This window comes from Oryzias latipes, chromosome 13 (genome assembly GCF_002234675.1).
Source record: "Oryzias latipes chromosome 13, ASM223467v1".
Classification (NCBI taxonomy): domain Eukaryota; kingdom Metazoa; phylum Chordata; class Actinopteri; order Beloniformes; family Adrianichthyidae; genus Oryzias; species Oryzias latipes.
Window position 1 is genome coordinate 7,748,407 of NC_019871.2, and position 18,808 is coordinate 7,767,214.

The following is an 18,808-nucleotide window of genomic DNA, read 5'->3' on the forward strand; positions in this document are numbered from 1 at the left end:
CGTCCACTCATCTCATCACCTCACCGACCTACTTAAGGAGCCTCAAGACCAGGATTCATCGCCAGATCGTTACCCCTGATGGTGCTAGTCTGGTCTTCCTCTCTGTCTTTTCATGTCTAGTATCTCGTCCATGCCTCACGTACGTTTTCCTGTCTCCAGGACCTTCATGCCCACGAGTGGACACCTCGAATCAAGAGACAACCGAGCAGAACATCACCAGAAGCCACCTACCTAGTCACGGAGTCTCAGTCACGTCCAGAGCCATAGCCGAACCTCCAGCCAAGCCAAAGAGCCACAGCCGAGCCGAAGCCACGCCAAGAGCCACAGCCGAGCCGAAGCCACGCCAAGAGCCACAGCCGAGCCGAAACCACGTCGGGAGCCGCAGCCGCACTTCCACGTCTCGCTTCGGAACTTCGACGTCCCTCCAGCTTCGCCGCCCTCCTGCCACAGCATACTATGTCACCTTTCTGGAACTATTAAACTTACTTACTTACTTCCATTCACCTCCTGTCCTCCTTCGGGTTCCAGCAACTGGGTCCGCCAAGTTAGCGAGCCATGACAGAACGATCTGGCCAGACACCCGACCCAGCTGACCCGGAGGGACTTCGCCTCGCCGTAACCCAGCAGGGAATCTTGCTAGGACATCAAGCTGACGCTCTATCCCAGATGGCATCAGTTCAGCAGGACTTATTTCGCAAACTAGACGGTATGACACAAACTCTGATTGAATTAACCGGACAACATGCTAAGTCTGCTACAGGTTTAGCCTTACCGTCTTCCAGCAACATCTCCGCTTCCGCTTCCGGTTCAGCCGACCTACCGGAGAACTTCCGGCTACAACCGGAACTGTTTCTAGGTGACGTCGAAGCCTGCGGCGGTTTCCTATTGCAATGTGAACTCATATTTCAGCAAGCCCCCAGGTACTATCACACGGACCTCAGCAAAATCACTCTTGTCATTAATTCACTTAGAAACAAAGCCCTACAGTGGGCCCAAGCCTTTATCTCGGCTAATCCCTTCTCTCACCTTAGTTATGACCGTTTCCTAACAGAGTTTCGTCTGATTTTTGATCAGCCCAGAAAACAGGAGGAGGCTACAAAACGCCTCATAAATTTGAAACAACGTAACCGAACTGTCAGTGAACACATCATAGATTTTCGTATCCTGGCAGTTGAAGCTGGCTGGCCAGACTTGGCGCTAAAAGGCATCTTTTATCAGTCACTGAACGAGTCCATAAAAGATCATTTGTGTACCCAACCTGAAGCTAATACTTTTGAAGATCTCGTCACAGCAGCTCTCAGATCCGACATTCGGCTCAGAGAACGTCAAAACGAACGTCCACTGAACACAAAAAAATCTACCACCACTTTCCTGTCGTCTCCCAGAACAAATTTAAATACAACCTCCAAAACACCGGAGGAACCTATGCGAATAGGTCATTCCACATTGTCAGCAGAGGAGCGACAACGACGCAGGGATGAGGGTTCATGTTTCTATTGCGGGGCTCAAGGACATTTAGTCTCTCAGTGCCCTTTGCGTTTAAACACCCGAACCCCTCCGCTAAGCGACAGGTCGCGGGGGGAAGAAGCTATCACTCATTGTACCTTGAGTTTTCTTTACATCCCGGTCAAGATTGTTTGTAAGAACGAAATTCATTGTTCCAAGGCCCTTATTGATTCCGGAGCAGAACAGAGCCTGATAGATCATGATCTGGTTAACAAACTCTGCCTTCCCACAGAACCTTTGGATACCCCCATTGAAGCCTCTGGCCTAGGAGGTCAACACCTCTCCAGGATAACGCATCGCACCAAACCTGTTCAACTGCTTTCGTCCGGCAACCACCGGGAAACTATACAATTTTTTATTACTCAATCTACTCACACTCCTATTGTCTTAGGCTTTTCATGGCTTAAACGTCATAACCCTCAGTTCAATTGGTGCCTAGGTCAAATCACTAACTGGAGTGCCTATTGTCTGGCTAACTGTCTTTCGTCCGCTATACCCACCGCTCACCATCATTCCACTGTGCAGTCAAGTAAGGTTGATTTAGAAAAGATCCCTGCATGTTATCATGACCTTCAAGATGTCTTCTGTAAGACTAAAGCTAACACACTACCCCCCCACCGTCCCTACGATTGTGCTATTAACCTTGTGCCCGGCTCCACACTACCTAAGGGGAGATTATTCAACCTTTCCGGACCTGAAAAACTTTCAATGGAGAGCTACATCCAGGAGGCGCTCTCCCTGGGTCATATCCGTCCCTCCTCCTCCCCAGTTGGAGCAGGCTTCTTCTTTGTGGAAAAGAAGGATAAATCTCTCCGTCCCTGTATTGATTATCGGGAACTCAACCAAATAACTATCAAGGATAAATACTCCCTGCCTCTAATCACCTCCGTGTTTGATTCTGTTCAGGACGCACGCATCTTCACCAAACTGGATCTGCGCAACGCCTATCACTTGGTACGTGTCAAGGAAGGAGACGAGTGGAAGACGGCATTCACAACGCCTCTAGGGCACTATGAGTACCTTGTTATGCCCTTTGGGTTGACGAATGCCCCTGCCGTCTTCCAGAGACTCGTGAATGACGTCCTCAGAGACTTCCTGAACCGGTTTGTTTTCGTCTATTTGGACGACATTCTCATCTATTCCAGCAACCAAACTCAGCATGAGCAACATGTTCGTCAGGTACTCACTAGATTATTGGAAAACCAACTGTTTGTCAAAACAGAAAAATGTGAGTTTCATGTGGCAACCGTCCAGTTTTTGGGGTACATCATTGAGGCTGGTCGTATACGACCCGATCCCTCCAAGCTTGAGGCAGTATCTAAATGGGAGCCCCCTAACAATCGGAAGAAACTACAGCAATTCCTTGGGTTTGCCAATTTCTATAGACGATTTATCAGAAATTACAGCAGCATAGCTGCTCCTCTCACCCGCCTGACTTCCACTAACCTCAACTTTCAGTGGACCCCTGAGGCTCAACGGGCTTTTGATCATCTTAAAGAACTATTTGTCACTGCTCCCATATTGATTCAACCCGACCCCTCACGCCAGTTTATAGTTGAGGTGGATGCCTCCGATTCCGGGGTGGGAGCCGTCCTGTCCCAGAAGGAGCAAAAGTCAGGTAAACTTAAACCCTGTGCCTTTTTCTCTAAGAAATTGTCACCAGCAGAAAAGAACTACGACGTGGGAAACCGCGAACTGCTGGCTATTAAACTGGCTCTGGAGGAGTGGCGGCACTGGCTGGAGGGGGCAGAACAACCTTTCATCGTCTGGACTGATCATAAGAATCTGGCTTACTTGAGAACGGCTAAAAGGCTTAACTCACGGCAGGCTCGGTGGTGTTTGTTCTTTGATAGATTCCGTTTTACCATCACCTATCGACCCGGAACCCGGAATATCAAGCCCGACGCCCTCTCCCGGAAATATTGCTCCACGGAAAACACCACTACCACCATCATCCCATCCACCTGTATAGTGGGCGCCCTCACCTGGGATATTGAAAATCGAGTCCTCCAAGCTCAAGGTGAGGAACCCGATCATCCCCCATGTCCTAACGGTACCCTGTTTGTACCCACCAACCTCAGGTCCGACGTCATTTCCTGGGGGCACACCTCTCGAGTATCCTGTCATGGCGGCGTACGAAGAACACTCAATCTCCTCCGCAGAAGATTTTTCTGGCCTTCCATGGAGAAGGATGTCCGTGAGTTTGTGGCTGCCTGTACCACCTGCGCCCGCTCTAAGGCTTCCCATTCCGCTCCTGCTGGATTATTGCAACCCCTTCCTATCCCCAGTCGTCCCTGGTCCCATATCGCCTTGGACTTTGTCACTGGTTTACCTCCCTCCCAGGGTAATTCCGTCATCCTCACCGTCATAGATCGTTTCTCCAAAATGGCACACTTTATTCCTCTGTCCCAGTTACCCTCAGCTACAGAGACTGCTCAAGTTTTGGTTGACCAGGTCTTTCGGCATCATGGCATTCCATTGGACATTGTTTCCGACCGTGGCCCTCAGTTCATCTCCCAAGTCTGGAAGGCTTTCTGCTCCGCCTTGGGGGCCACGGTCAGCCTCACCTCCGGATATCACCCCCAGTCCAACGGCCAAGCGGAGAGGGCCAACCAGGAACTGGAGGCAGCTCTACGTTGCCTGGCGGCACAGAATGAGAAGGACTGGTCCCAGTATTTAGTGTGGATAGAGTATGCTCATAACACGCATCCTTCCTCTGCTACTGGGGTGTCACCTTTTGAGGCCGCTCTTGGGTACTCACCACCTCTGTTTCCGTCCCAGGAATTCGATTTGGCGGTGCCTTCGGTCCAGCAACATCTCCAGCGTTGCCAACGCGTCTGGTGCCAAACCAAGGATGCTCTCCTCCGCACCAAGGAGAGCAACTGCCGCATCGCCAATCGACACAGGGTGGTGGGACCCACTTACCAGCCTGGTCAGAGGGTATGGCTCTCTACGCGCAACATACCCATTCAAGCCCACTCCCGAAAGCTGGCTCCACGGTTCATCGGACCCTACACTATTGAACGGATCTTTAATCCTACCTGTGTCCGCCTTCGCCTTCCGCGAGCGCTCAAGGTACACCCCTCTTTCCACATCTCCCAGATCAAACCTGTTCAGGACAGTCCTCTGTGCCCGCCGTCCGCTTCCCCACCACCCGCCCGGGTCATCGACGGCGCCCCCGCCTTCACGGTTAGCCGGATTCTGGACGTCCGGCGTCGGGGTCGCGGGCACCAGTTTCTGGTTGACTGGGAGGGTTACGGTCCTGAGGAGCGGTCTTGGATCTCGCGCTCTCTCATCCTGGACCCGTCCCTCATCGAGGATTTCTTCCGGGCCCATCCTGATCGCCGCCCTGGACCGCCTGGAGGCGGTCGTTGAGGGGGGGGTACTGTCATGGTGCCTCTGTCAGGTTCCTTCCCCCTCCCCTCTCTGCTTGGCCTCTGATTCATCCCAGCTGCGTCCACTCATCTCATCACCTCACCGACCTACTTAAGGAGCCTCAAGACCAGGATTCATCGCCAGATCGTTACCCCTGATGGTGCTAGTCTGGTCTTCCTCTCTGTCTTTTCATGTCTAGTATCTCGTCCATGCCTCACGTACGTTTTCCTGTCTCCAGGACCTTCATGCCCACGAGTGGACACCTCGAATCAAGAGACAACCGAGCAGAACATCACCAGAAGCCACCTACCTAGTCACGGAGTCTCAGTCACGTCCAGAGCCATAGCCGAACCTCCAGCCAAGCCAAAGAGCCACAGCCGAGCCGAAGCCACGCCAAGAGCCACAGCCGAGCCGAAGCCACGCCAAGAGCCACAGCCGAGCCGAAACCACGTCGGGAGCCGCAGCCGCACTTCCACGTCTCGCTTCGGAACTTCGACGTCCCTCCAGCTTCGCCGCCCTCCTGCCACAGCATACTATGTCACCTTTCTGGAACTATTAAACTTACTTACTTACTTCCATTCACCTCCTGTCCTCCTTCGGGTTCCAGCAACTGGGTCCGCCAAGTTAGCGAGCCATGACAAAAGCATAGTAAAGAAGAAAAAAAATCATATGTAAGTCTCAATGGAGTGTAAATCGCACTTTTGGGAGAAACTTATTTAACAAAATACGAGAAGTAGAATGAACATTTCATTTTGAAAGGCAAATCATGCAAATGGGATAGCAACAATAGACTAAATATATACACGCTTCATTACGGCAACACATTGATGCCTATTTGGCTCCGATGAAACTTAGGAAGAATCTAATATATTAGTGCAACACATGAACAATTATTCAGATAACCTTAGCATAAAGATGGTATTAAAACATCAACGAACCTTTTTATATCACTTTAAATCACTAAATCCATTAAAATCTTCATTCTCTCTGTCGTTTTTAACAACTCCGTTAAGACAGGTGTGTAGCTTTGTTCATACCCCCTCGGCAACATGCGTTCAAGTAACCACTTTCAATAAAGAGTCTATGTTAGCACGCCTATATGTGTGTTTTGGGCTTCTGCATTCGAAACGCTCATGCTCATGAGTTGCTACGCAGATTTTTAAGACCGTTTTTGTGCTGTACATCCAAAATGTGCGTTCATTAAACGCATGTTGTAAGTTAAACCAAGTTTTAATTTCGACCAATCGGGGACTCTGATGCGTTAGCGATGTATGGATGACGTGCATTTGTCAACCGTTTGAAAGTTGATCATGGAGGTGAAGTTAATAATTGCGCATTGTGCATGGTTATATGACACCAAGTCTTTTATATTTCAGAATAGATCTGTAAAAGAAAAAGCCTGGAGCAAGATTTGTGAGATTTGCACTGGTTTGACGTTTTGCATCAAAACCTCTTCCGACTGTAGGTACATGCGCTAGTATCGGGTAGCAACAGTCCAGTGTGAACACCACTGCAAGCTTTACAAACAGCTGGGACTTGTACTCTGAAAAATAGAGTATTTTCAAAGTCAACTTGTCCATGATACTGTAGAATTGGGTTAATAATGATCCAATGGTGTTTGAGAGATCAAAGCAGAAGTTTTTCTAACATGAAATCCTCCAAATGCAAATGTCATGACCAATAGTTTCTCAAAATGTGAAATTCTGTTATTTTAAGAGTCACTGTAGACTTAAGAGATTTTTCTAATTGAATTTTGCCTTTACCAAAAAAGACACGGCATTATTTAATTTCTTCCCATCAGTGAATTCTCTTTTAGGAAGATTTAAAAAAAAAAGATCCACTAAAGTGCCTTGCCTGCCTTGCTAATAAGGGCATCTAGCTATGTTTGATCAGAGCTGACACTTACTTATTATTCATTTCAGACAGTTAGGAAAAGCAAAAATATTGATTTGCACCCCAGCAGCCTGTGATCATAGCAGCTAAATACAGTTTAGCCATCATTCATGCAATGAGTTGGATCTGTACTATTTTCTCCTGACATTTCTAAAAAACAAAACAAATATTAAATAATGACAACCTAAAACACAGAAGACCTTTGGTTCTGTGGTTGTGAACCATATGCTTGATTACAAAGTTTCCCTCAGTCATATTGTTTTCATCCATCATAAGCTGGTTGTTACCCTTGTCATCGCTTTATTGGACAGGTGATGTCAACGCTTGCTGTTGTGTGAGTTCTCTTCCATTGAACATGTTTCCTACAATCAACGCTACAATGCTCTGTAAAAAGGAAATAATAAAATATTTCAAATAAAAATGAGCACTTTCATTAATTAACATTAGTAGAGAACACTAAAGCAACCTTGTCTGGAACTAAAATGTTACCTAAAAAGCAGAAAGTTGAATCTAACGAGACAATCGTGAAACAAAACCTAAACATTTCAGATAACAATCACAATTGGAGAAAAATAAACATATTTATTAAAGATGTGCCACGTTGTTAAATGTTGAAGTTTAGCCTTTTAATGTTTTCTTATGCTATGGCTTTCCATAGTACCGTATTATCAAACAGGAATTTGGTGATGATGGCGTTGACTGTGATGTTTCCCAAGCTGGTGAACATTACCAAACACACTGCACCATTTTTGGTCATGTTGGCAACGAGTTTTTACAAAAATAAAAACATTAAATTGTAACCAAAGTAAAAACCTCACAGGTGTGTGTGATTTCACTGACATACTATCTTAGACATGATCCTAAAAACCTGAGCAGCTGATGAATAAGCCAGTGACGCTCCAAATAAAGATACCTTTTCAATAAGTAGTCCACATTTTTTCAAATTTCCCCTAAACTTGTGGTTTCATGACTTGAATATTCCCAAGAAGTTGAGCTTGGAGAAAGAGAACGCAATTGCTGTAACTAATATAAAATGTTTTCCATTGTAATGTAAGTTCACTTTTGTCTGTTGAGTTTATGGGGTCAGTAAGGACAGCTGGGGTCAGGGAAGGTCCACAGAGCTGTTGCAGCCTTCCCTGTACCCAAGCAAGAACTGGAGTAATGAAGCAGACAGCTTCTCTTTTAGTGGACATGTGGAGGTAATGTCACTTTCAAACTCAATACCGAATGAAACTAGAACACCCCTCAAACAACACAAGAAAATATAGACGACGTGAAATGTTTGCTAACATGTACAGCATTGAACATGTGCCGGGTTTTTTTTGTTTTTTTTTTTACAAGGCCGCATCCAATCTCTCTTCCTTCAAAAGGGGTTTGGTTTTAGACACGCCTCAGAAGCTTGGCAGAGTTAAAAAAGACAGAAATTGCATAAAAACACTTCTGTGGTGTAATTAGAGAACTTTTTTTTTTGCTGAAACGTGTACAAACATGTAATAAGAAGGTATATTCCAACAAGCATGGGTGATTAGGCTTCATTTGGATGCTTTTTGCTTGCTGTGATGAGCGAGTGTTCCAAAGAACAGCAGTCGCTCAGATCGAAGACCAACCGTGTCTGGGATTATGTGTCAATTTACCACCCAGCTGTAACTCTACACCCCACAGCAGAGCATGACTACTTCTAATTAGGCCATGCTACCAATTAGGACCTCTGCAATAAGGCAACGAGAAAAGCTCTGGGAGAGTAAAGCCTGCTATTGTTGCCACTGTGAAAAGTCTCCTACTAACAGCTGCTGGTAGATGGAAACCATGTCAACCAAACTCCCACTGAAGTATCTGCGGCAGTTTACCTTGGCAGGTCAAAATGCTAACTCAGTCAAATATAAGTCCAAACAGGAAATGAAGTCGCTGCAGGAGAAGACACAAATAATGAGTCCAAATCGATGCTTTAAACTCTTATTGTCATCCCGCAGGTGGCATGGGTCAGTTCCCCATCACTCAGAATGTGACGGTGGTGGAGGGGGCCACAGCGAACATGACCTGCCGTGTGGATTACAATGATAACACTTCCCTCCAGTGGTCAAACCCTGCACAACAAACGCTTTTCTTTGGGGACAAGAAAGGTAAGCAACACTGCCACAAATAAAAAGGAGGCCTCTGATGAAATGCTGAGACACAATAGGGATGCCTCTGATAGATAATATTACATCACAATCTTTTGTCATCAATTTTTCACATTCTGAATGTTCAAACTTGTCTCTGCTTCCCTGCCTTGGAGCTATTTGACTGAATGCATCGAAAAAGGCACGATAGGAGGGAAATACATTTATTACCCGTAATGTTGAAGCAGACTTTTAATGAGTTTATGTCTCTGCTGATGTCCCAGGGGCACAAACTAAACAGAAATAGACTGTTTTTGTATTGTACTTTTGTAATCACGCCACACTGACAGTGCTGTTTACAACTGTGTAATGCCTGTGGATTGTGACATGATTTGGGATTAATTAGTATCTCCGCTGCCCTACATTTGTATAGCTGTTTTGATTTTACTCTGATACGGAAGCAGACTGTTGCAACTTTGTGAAACAAAGCCCCTGCTGGAATGAATTATAATGGGCTGTCAGCTAAATCCAATTTAAAGGTGACAAAAGTCTGGATTTGATAAATTGGAATTGTAGTGAGAGGGAGCACAAAAGTGGACTGGTCTTGTAGGGGTCGGGGTGCTCATCTATCAGTGTTTCTTGCAGCATATTACCCATTTCATTTATGTTGTAGCTGCTAATACAATATCATCTGTTCGGTGATTGAAGATGAACTTTCCCTCGGAATATCAATTGAAAAGGGAGGGATGGCAGAGTGAAGCTGCAGAACGAGAGTCACTATTGAAGAAATAGTTTCTGCCTGACAACTGATTAGATTTAGTAATGAGGTCTAAGGTGTTTTATTAGATAAAAATTCCTCCAAATACAATTAAAGTTAGTGTTATCTTACACAGAAGCGCTTGTGTGAGTGCCAAATGTCCTCAAAGGATGTGAATTCAAACACAAATTACAAGATTAAAACCTTATTTTAAAGTTTTTTTTTTTATATACAAATACATCCCGTTTTTAAAAAATGCATGTGTGCTTATAAAAAGTAACAGGGTGACACAACAACATCTTTTTTTTAGGTGTCTGGTGGGCATGAATGTAAGCAGTGTTTTGTTTTTTCTCATTGTAGTATTATACAAAGCAATATTTTTTCTCATTTAGAAATATTGAATCTGCTGCCTATACATCAGCAGAATAAGCTTGAAAAGCGCAATACAAAGAGTCACATTGCCCATTTTGGAAAGACATTTATAAGGGGAGACAGAATCCTTTTTTTCTAACCACTAAGGATGACAAAATGTATGCCGTCCACTCAGTTCAAGTTGCCAAGGCTAAGTGTGGGAACACTTCCTCTCCATCTCCTGCAGCCAAATGAAAAGCTTTATTGGCACAGCTAACATGATGCCTGTGAGGCTATCAGGAATAATGAGAGGCGTGCAACAACACAAGCATCACACGAAGAACAGGGTGGGACACCTGGAAAGAAGTGTCTGCTTTGCCAAATCGCCAGTTAATTGCTTGGCACAGGCCGGCGCCTGTCATTCTTCCCCTGTTTCTTGCGTCCTTTTGCAGAGCCAGTACGGAATCTTGCATTCATCCTCCTGCTATGAGTTTCAGAGTGCTATCTAACTGCTGCACTTAAAGCAAGCTTGTTTCCCCTCCATCTAAAAAACAACTGGCCATTGATCGTTGTCACAGAGAATATTAGATTATTGCTGCAATGATGTATTGCTTTATTATCTGTGTTAATATTTTTTGGACCTGCGTGATGACTTTTTTTTCTCACAGAGCTTTTCGTCTTTCTCAGTTGTTGATGTTGTCCACCTATCTGCATTCTCTCATGGGATTTTGTGACAGCACAGCCCTTTGATGCACATGCAAATCTTCACCGTTCTCTCCTCAGACGGAGCTGAGACATTTTTGTCATTGTTCCTGTGTAATCCAAAGGAGATTCAGCTTCTAACACCTGTAATGTGTGATCCTGTATGCTCAACAAATATAAGCAGTGATTCTTTCAGGCTCTTTTTGAAATCTACTTCCGCTTATTCCCCTAAGCTTAGCATTAGAGATAAGGGCATTTGTCTCTGTTTTTTGAGTTTGAAATAAAATAGGGAAGCTGAGAAAAGAGTATTAAAATGACCTTTTACAATCCTTTGAGAACGGCTTTCTATATTATATCAGCTGAGTTTCACAGCTGATGGGGAAAGTAAGACAAAATCTGATCTTTGCCCTGTCTATAATTTGTTCCATTTTGAATTAGGCCTGGCAAATTAGAATACAAAAAGACCAGTTATTACAATTAAGGATAAAGGGATTTTCTGATTTTTATGAAACAATGACTCACATTAATCTACCTCAGCACTGCGGGATGTGTGTAAAGTTTTTGGTTTTTTTCTTTAAAACAGTACTACCATGTTTTCTGCACTATAAGACGCACATAAAAACCTTCCTTTAATCCGGAGTGCCTTATATAGATAAATTTTGGTTGTGCTCATTGATGTCAAAGTGATTTGGAGAGGTAAACGGTGCTCTGTCAAAATGTCAGTATAGTTTTAATTGAAGTTGCAAACAAGGGCGCGTGTTGTTAATAATAATAATAGATTAGATTTATTTGCGCTTTTCAAGTCACTCAAAGCGCTTACATTGTGTCCATTATTCATTCACTCCTCATTCATACTTGGTGATGGTAGCTACTGTTGTAGCCACCGCTGCCCTGGGGCAGACTGACAGAGGCGTGGCTGCCATTTCGCGCCTACGGCCCCTCAGACCATCACCGGGATCATTCATACACATTCACACACCAGCGGAGCCACACTGGGAGGCAAGGAGGGTGAAGTGTCTTGCCCAAGGACACAATGACAGCTGACTGGCAGGAGCGGGGATCGAAGCGCCAGCCCTTGGATCATTGGACGATCTGCTCAACCGCCTGAGCCACTGGCGCTCCTTGTTATAGATACTCTAATGAGGCTAACGTGCACCGTTGTTGGACTGTGTTTTTCATGGGTTACTAACAGGGTTGGGAGTTAGCGTTGTCACAGTAATGTTTGTTTTAGCAATATTGATCTTTTTTTTGTTGCAAACAAGATTTGGAGTGACAGTTTTTGTGAATACATTAGCGTTGCTTTCGTGTAGCTTGTTACAAACAAGTTCTACAGTTACTGTGAATGCAGTGAATAAAGTCTAACTGATAATTTGACTTATATCTCAACCTTGGTTTATACCGGGCATGTGATGCACATTCGTAATGTCCATGGAGTTCACACTAAACAAGCAGGGCGGAGCATTTTCTTCTTGTTGATTTGCTGCAGTTTACTAGCGCATTTCAACCACCTACAGTTGGAAGAGGCTAGTTCCGGCTTTATTTATTTTTTTACAGCTCTATTTCAAAGAAAGACTTGGTGTCATATAATTCTGGCCGGGCACAAACCACAATTATTAATTTCTCCTTCATGATCAATTTTTAAACACTTAGCACTTCCGTGATTTAAAAAGGATGTTACCCATACGTCACTACCAAATCCAAATTCCTTACTGATCAGAAGTCAACTTAGTTTAACTTTCAACATGCGTTCAATGGACGCACATTATGTGCGTAGAGCCCGAAAACGGTCATAGCCTAGCAACACGTGAGTGCAAGAGTTTTGAACATGGAAGCTTGAAACATTCATAAACGTGCATTTGCATGGACTTTTCATTAAAGGTTGGAGGGTGGAAGCACATTGCAGAGGGCGGTGTGAACGTAGCGTAACTACTGTATTTCGTTTCACTTATTGCGCCTTATAGTTCAGTGTGCCTTATTTATGACTTATGTTTACAAATAGACCATTTATTGATGGTCTGCCTCATTATACGGTACGTCTTATAGTACGTTCATATATGCGTTGATATGCTTGAAGGCAAAAGTAAAAACTTTATTTTTGTTATATTAAAAAAATCGTCTAGCATTCACAGAAGAACAGTCTCTATATGTGTTTAAATCTTTATTTAAATCACAAAGCATCAAATGTGTGCAGCAGTTTAAGTTACCAATTTCTGACTAAAGACCATGGCTTTTTTGTGCGCTCTGCTTCTTAGAGCTTAGTGTTTCTTAACTGAACACAACATTTCATTGGAAAGAGTTGGAAATAAAATTAAGTTCAAAGAAACTCCTCTGGGCTGAGTTAATTAATATACAACCAGAAACAAACAAGTAGACAAGTGGGATTTAGATGTGGTGTTCCACAGAGATCACAAATGTAACCTTTTTTGTCGTTGTTTTGTTTTTGCTCTTTACATCTTTTGATTATTTTGATATAAGAACATGACATATTATACAATATCAGTGTCATACTGACAAACTCATTTAATCATTCATTCATTCATTCATTCATTCATTCATTCATTCATTCAGTCAGTCAGTCAGTCAGTCAGTCAGTCAGTCAGTCAGTCAGTCAGTCAGTCAGTCAGTCAGTCAGTCAGTCATTCATTCACTCATCTTCTGCTGTTTATCCCTTTCGGGGTCACGGGGCTGGGGACACCCTGGACAGGTCGCCAGTCTGTCACAGGGCCACAATCACACACCCATTCACACTTACACTCACACCAATGGACAATTGTACTGTACTGTGATTGTAATATTGGGCTATATAAATAAAATTGTACTGAATTGAAATTGAACTTATGATTCAAGACAAATAAACTTAAAAAGGGACATTCTTATGATATTTTATTTTTGACACCAGGAATTCCTTTTACAAAAGTTTTTAGTTACCTTGGATGGTATTATTGTTGCTACTTTGCACTTCTATTTGGAAGTGTTTCATATTTGACCAGTATTTGTTTTGTAATTTATTCTTACACTACATTTTTCAAGACAACTTACTTCATGTATAGGTGCATCCTGTTCCATTGGGATACTGAACATCATGAGGGGTGGACTACAGTAGAACCAGAAAAACCAGAGCTCTAAATAATGTATTAAAACATTTTCTGTGATACATAGACTGTAATTTCTTTGAAAGGCCTATCTTTGCTTTTCTACTGGGTTTGGGATAAAGTTTCATTTATTAAAAAAAAAAAAAAAAAAAACAGTTAAAAGCAAACCCCTCTGACATCCTAAAATCGGATAGTGCCTTATCCACGTGTACAGCATTCTTGTTCGTACTCCAGGTATGTTCATAGTTACCAGGTCTAAAATGTGAGGCTTGAACATAAAAGTTTTAGGATTGTCTCTCGTGGAACCAGCTGTCAGTGATGGAACAGAACACTGCTTTTTTTCTCTGCTTTGTGGTCAAAGCTGAAGAGTTTCTTTTGGAAAGAGCTTATGTGTAATTTACAGATTTTTTTATGTGCTCCATGTTTTATTTTACTCGCCTATATACAATACTCTTTTTACCATCTTGTTTCTATTTTAGTGTTCCTGTGTATGTTTTTAGTGGCTCCTAGTATTCAAAAGGAGGCAGAAATAGTCTTTACACATCCATGAGAAAGTTTAAGATTTATCAGATTAAAATCTAATCAACTTTAGAATAGAAAAATACCATTTTCTTTAGTCAGAAAAATACTGCTTTTTTAGTCCTGGCACCATTTAAGATATTATGAAGATATATTGAAGATATATCCTAACCCTCACCAAAAGATAGGCTTCAGGCGCAAACAATTGACGCAAATTATTACTGACTAATCAAAATCAAATCAAAACTTTATTTGTTCAACACTTTTCTATCAGAAGTAGCTCAAAGCGCTTCACATAAAACATATTCCAAATTTAAAAGACAAAAAGAAAAAAACACACGTATCGTAAACACATGCATTGCCCCCACCCCACCCTACACACACGCACACCCACCCAAACACACACACACAACATAATAAAGCATAAAATAAGACACTGAGTTGTGAAATAGAATATCTAGCTTATGGTTTATCATTTATTTATATGGCACCTTAACATGAAGTCGAACAAAGCGCTATTCAATAAAATCTACAAGCAATGAAAACAATTAAAACGTAAAAACAATTTATAGGTAAAATAGTTAAATATATAAAAAAATACAATAGTAAAATTAGAACACTGATAAAAGCAATAAAATGCAATAATCTTATTTTACTGTCTTCTTTTTTCTGTGATTAGAGAAAGAACACATGTGCACCAAGGAACATTTGAATTCTAACTTTGTGTGAAGCACAAAAGGCTAGACAGGTTTACATGCAAATGTTTTATTAATGGCAGATTATAAAATGTATTTTTTTAGTAAAATAAATATTGATGCCTTCTTGTTTTGTTTTATTCAATCAAACTGTGTTTGATTAACTGCAACATGCACAAAGAAAAACTATGTTTTTATCAGTTAATAGGCTGTTAGGGGTCTTTTGGTCTGCAATCATCGGACTAGGTTACTATTACTGAAGATAAGTGAGCTCTAAAAGAAAATGAATATTGCTGGTTTGTCATATTTTGATCCATATGGGTCGTGCTTTTGCAAATTTAACCAAAGATGAAAACCGCCTTCTTCTTCTATCATGCCAGCTGGTTTCTTGGCATGCTCTCTTTATCCCTCATATTTCTGTCTTCCTGGATTCTTTCTACCTTGAAGACTTCAAATGCAGAAAAAGATCAAAATTGGATAAAAATTCTATTAATCAAATGCAGATTTCCCAAAAGTCAAAGCTTTCCTCATTAATTTGTCCACATACCAGGTAATATGCAGGCCCACACTAATGAACTAATGTGATGGAAAAAGGGATTTGGACCATATGTCTTTCGTAGAATTATACTTTTTATATGTCTGCGCTGTGGGGAGTTATTATGACTGAGCAGGATAAATGAGAGCGGAGCTGTCCTTTGCTGTCTCCATTATGATTTATTTCACTTTTGGCATCTGTGGAAAAGGATAAAAAGTAAGTTGTGAGGCTCTTGAAAATGGTAATGACATTCATGAAAGCATACAGAATCTTTTGTCAGATAGGGGGGAATATGAATTATGCAATTAATGGCAGACCTTCTGCAGGTTGCATTTCAAAGCCATGAAACTAATTGAATCTTTTCATGAAGTTTGAAAATATATGTTTGAAGCACAACTATATAAATATAGACTTTATTCAACTTTCACTCCACTGTATTTAGATAACATATTTAAAATACAAATTATACTAAATATAATATAGTGTGATGACATGTATTTTGGTACAGATTTGACATAAATCTTCTCCATTTCAGTGTCATATTTTAGAAGTCCATGGTTCATTCTTCATGACATTTAATTGGGGCATTCAGCCTGAGCCATAAAGGTCACAAAGCAAAATTGATCTTAATTGTCTTGTTATAATCAAAATGCTGTTATGTGCTAAATGAAAGCTCTAATGCGAGCATTAAAACATTCATTAACTTGAGAGAATGAAGGATAATTACCAAGGATGCAATTACAGGAGTAAGCACCAATGAAGGCACATTTAAACCCCCCATTCTGGTAAACACACATTTGATGGTTGTTATGAGCAAGTGAAACAATGTTATCAATATATTTTTGTTTGTTTGTTGCTGCTGCGCTGAGTAAAGTCCGACACAAAGGTTTAAGTCTAAAAAGCTTCTGGAGGAAAAAACATAAACTTGACTACATTTCATAAAGTCAGATGCTTTTTCTTAATTCCTTCAAAATGTGTTTTACAAGTAACAAGGCAAAAAGTGTTATTCTTTGAAGAGATGTTTACTGTCCATGAAGAGATTTTTACACAGACAACAAACTGTTTCACGGCCACGGCTAATGTCTTTCTTCAGGGTCTAATGGGCTTTTATGTGTTCTGCCTTATTTCAAGCTTCACTGAAATGTGAATCTGCCATTATGGAACTATGCACTCTGATATTATTGCAAATGTAAAGAGCTACTCTTTTATGTACTAAACAGAATCTGTGGCCCCCCTGCACTCGTATGTTTTATTTATCTTAGCACTTCGGAACGGTGATGAATATCTTGTGCTTAAAAATCCAATCGTTTGAAGCCCACCTGAACGCTAGCTTTGTTCTTGCAGCAGCCAATCTTATGTTGTGTTCACTCCGGCCACGGCAACGTGCCTTCAAGCTTTTAATGATGTCCATGTAAAGGCATGTAAATGCCATTTCAGGCTTCCAAATTCAAAATTCTTGCATTTACGCATCACTGTTTTTAGTTCAATTTTTGGTGCAGTTTTTAAGTCCATTTTCAGGCCCTACATACAAAATGCGTGATCATTGAACGTGCGTTGAAATTTAAAGCAGTCGAACTTTAACAAGTCAGGGACTCTGATTTGTTAGTGACGTACAAGTAGCTTACTTTCTCATTCACACGGTGCTAACCGTTGGAAAACTGATCATGAAAGTTTGTATGCGGCTGGAATTATATGACACCAAGTCTTTCATATATCATAATTGAGATGTAAATCTTGTCTGGGGCAAGATTCACGAGACTTGCACTGCTTTGACATTTCGCACCAAGCCCCTTCCAACTGTAAGTATTGTAAGCGAAACTGTAAGCGAAATTAATAGTTTCGCTTTTTCTTCCCGGCCGGAATTCTATGACAACAAATCTTTCATATTATCGGAACAGAGCTGTAAAAGAAAAAGTCTGGAACAAGATTTGCGGGATTTGCACCGGTTCAACCTCATCCCACTATAGGTGGCGGACAAGTAAACAGTAGATAAACAAAAGAAAAAGGATCCTTTCCCTGCCGCTCCCTGCTGGTATGCGCGTTCATAGCACAAACTTTAACGTGCCACATGTGGGCAGTGTGAAGGCACCTTTACTCGGCAAAAAAATTCGCTCCAAAACCCACAATAAGTGTGTTCTTGAACGTGCGCTTTTGCCCGGTGTGTACCAGTGGGGGCTACTGGTCTGTCAGAGACGGCAAGCTCATTTTCAGCCTACATCATAAAATTGTCTTTTTATTTAAAAGTAAATTCTGCCCTACGTTCCTTTTCAAGAAAATGGTTTGTGACCCTGTGAAATGTATGATGAAAATCAAACAATTTCGCCAAGCAAATATCAAAGAAATAGGTTGCAGCAGTTTTTATTTCGACTGAACTTGAGAAATCCGCGATGGGACTGAGCACGAATAGCTTCAGTGATTCCTTATAGTACAGAATCACTGTCAGTCAAAAGGAGATGCAGTCTTTCGACAGACCCTCCATTCATCACGCAGAAGCTCGGAGTCCGGGCCAGCCCACTCCCCATTCACCCCCAGAGACGCTGAGCGTCCGTGGGCGGGACATAATCGCAGCGTTTATCCAATGACGTCTAGTTTCGAAGTGCTGAAAAAAAACGTTCAAAGCAGCCCCATTGAAGTCAATGGACGCTGGGCTACGGTAGGGAAATGCACTGTGACGCTGCGAGAATGTATGAGAAGGAAATCAAGTCAGCCGACCTGCTATATGTAACTGATTCTGAACGAACTCGTCTTTGAGATGAATGTTTTCTAACGCATTTTTAGTCAATAAAATGTTACTACAATAGTACACATTTCACCATTAATTTTGTGATGTTATAAGGGAAACCGAGCTTCCCTTGCAGTCTTAAAGAAATCGCCACTGGTGTGTACCTAGCATAAAACAGATGAGAAGTAAAGAAGCTGCACTCAAAATGAAAAAAATCCCTACAGTGTGCTGAGAATTAAGTGTACAAAATATATTCAGGCTCATTATTCACTGCTTGAAACAGGTACATAACGTAGCCGCTGTGAGAGTTTCTCCTTCTTTCCTGCCCTGCTTCAGGTGCTATAAACGTGTTCAATTTGAGTAGCATCTGCTCTGTGGGATCTCCAAGAGCGCAGGCAGTGACAATGGCTTGCTGGGACGAGGCTCTTTCCTTTCTCTTAATTGCAACCACATGTGTGGTGGGAAAAAAAGCCCCCCCTGCCTGCACCACTATAGACCTGGAACTCATCCAGAATCGCCCACACAGTCACTGAACGAGCGCAGCCAGCAGCAAACACCCTCT

General features: G+C 42.2%; 1 protein-coding gene across 2 annotated transcripts in view; it reads left to right on the top strand.

Annotated features, from left to right (window-relative positions):
* The first annotated feature begins 7,830 nt into the window (after positions 1-7,830).
* LOC101172919 (cell adhesion molecule 2) overlaps positions 7,831-18,808 on the top strand; it is a 36,320-nt gene continuing 25,342 nt past the window's right edge. The window contains exon 1 of one of the 2 annotated variants that reach the window (XM_023961765.1): positions 7,831-8,894. In XM_023961765.1, the coding sequence (XP_023817533.1) occupies positions 8,750-8,894 (145 nt within the window). In that variant the 5' untranslated portion in view covers positions 7,831-8,749. The remainder of the gene's footprint in view (positions 8,895-18,808) is intronic. The other variant, XM_023961766.1, reaches the window with a different exon arrangement.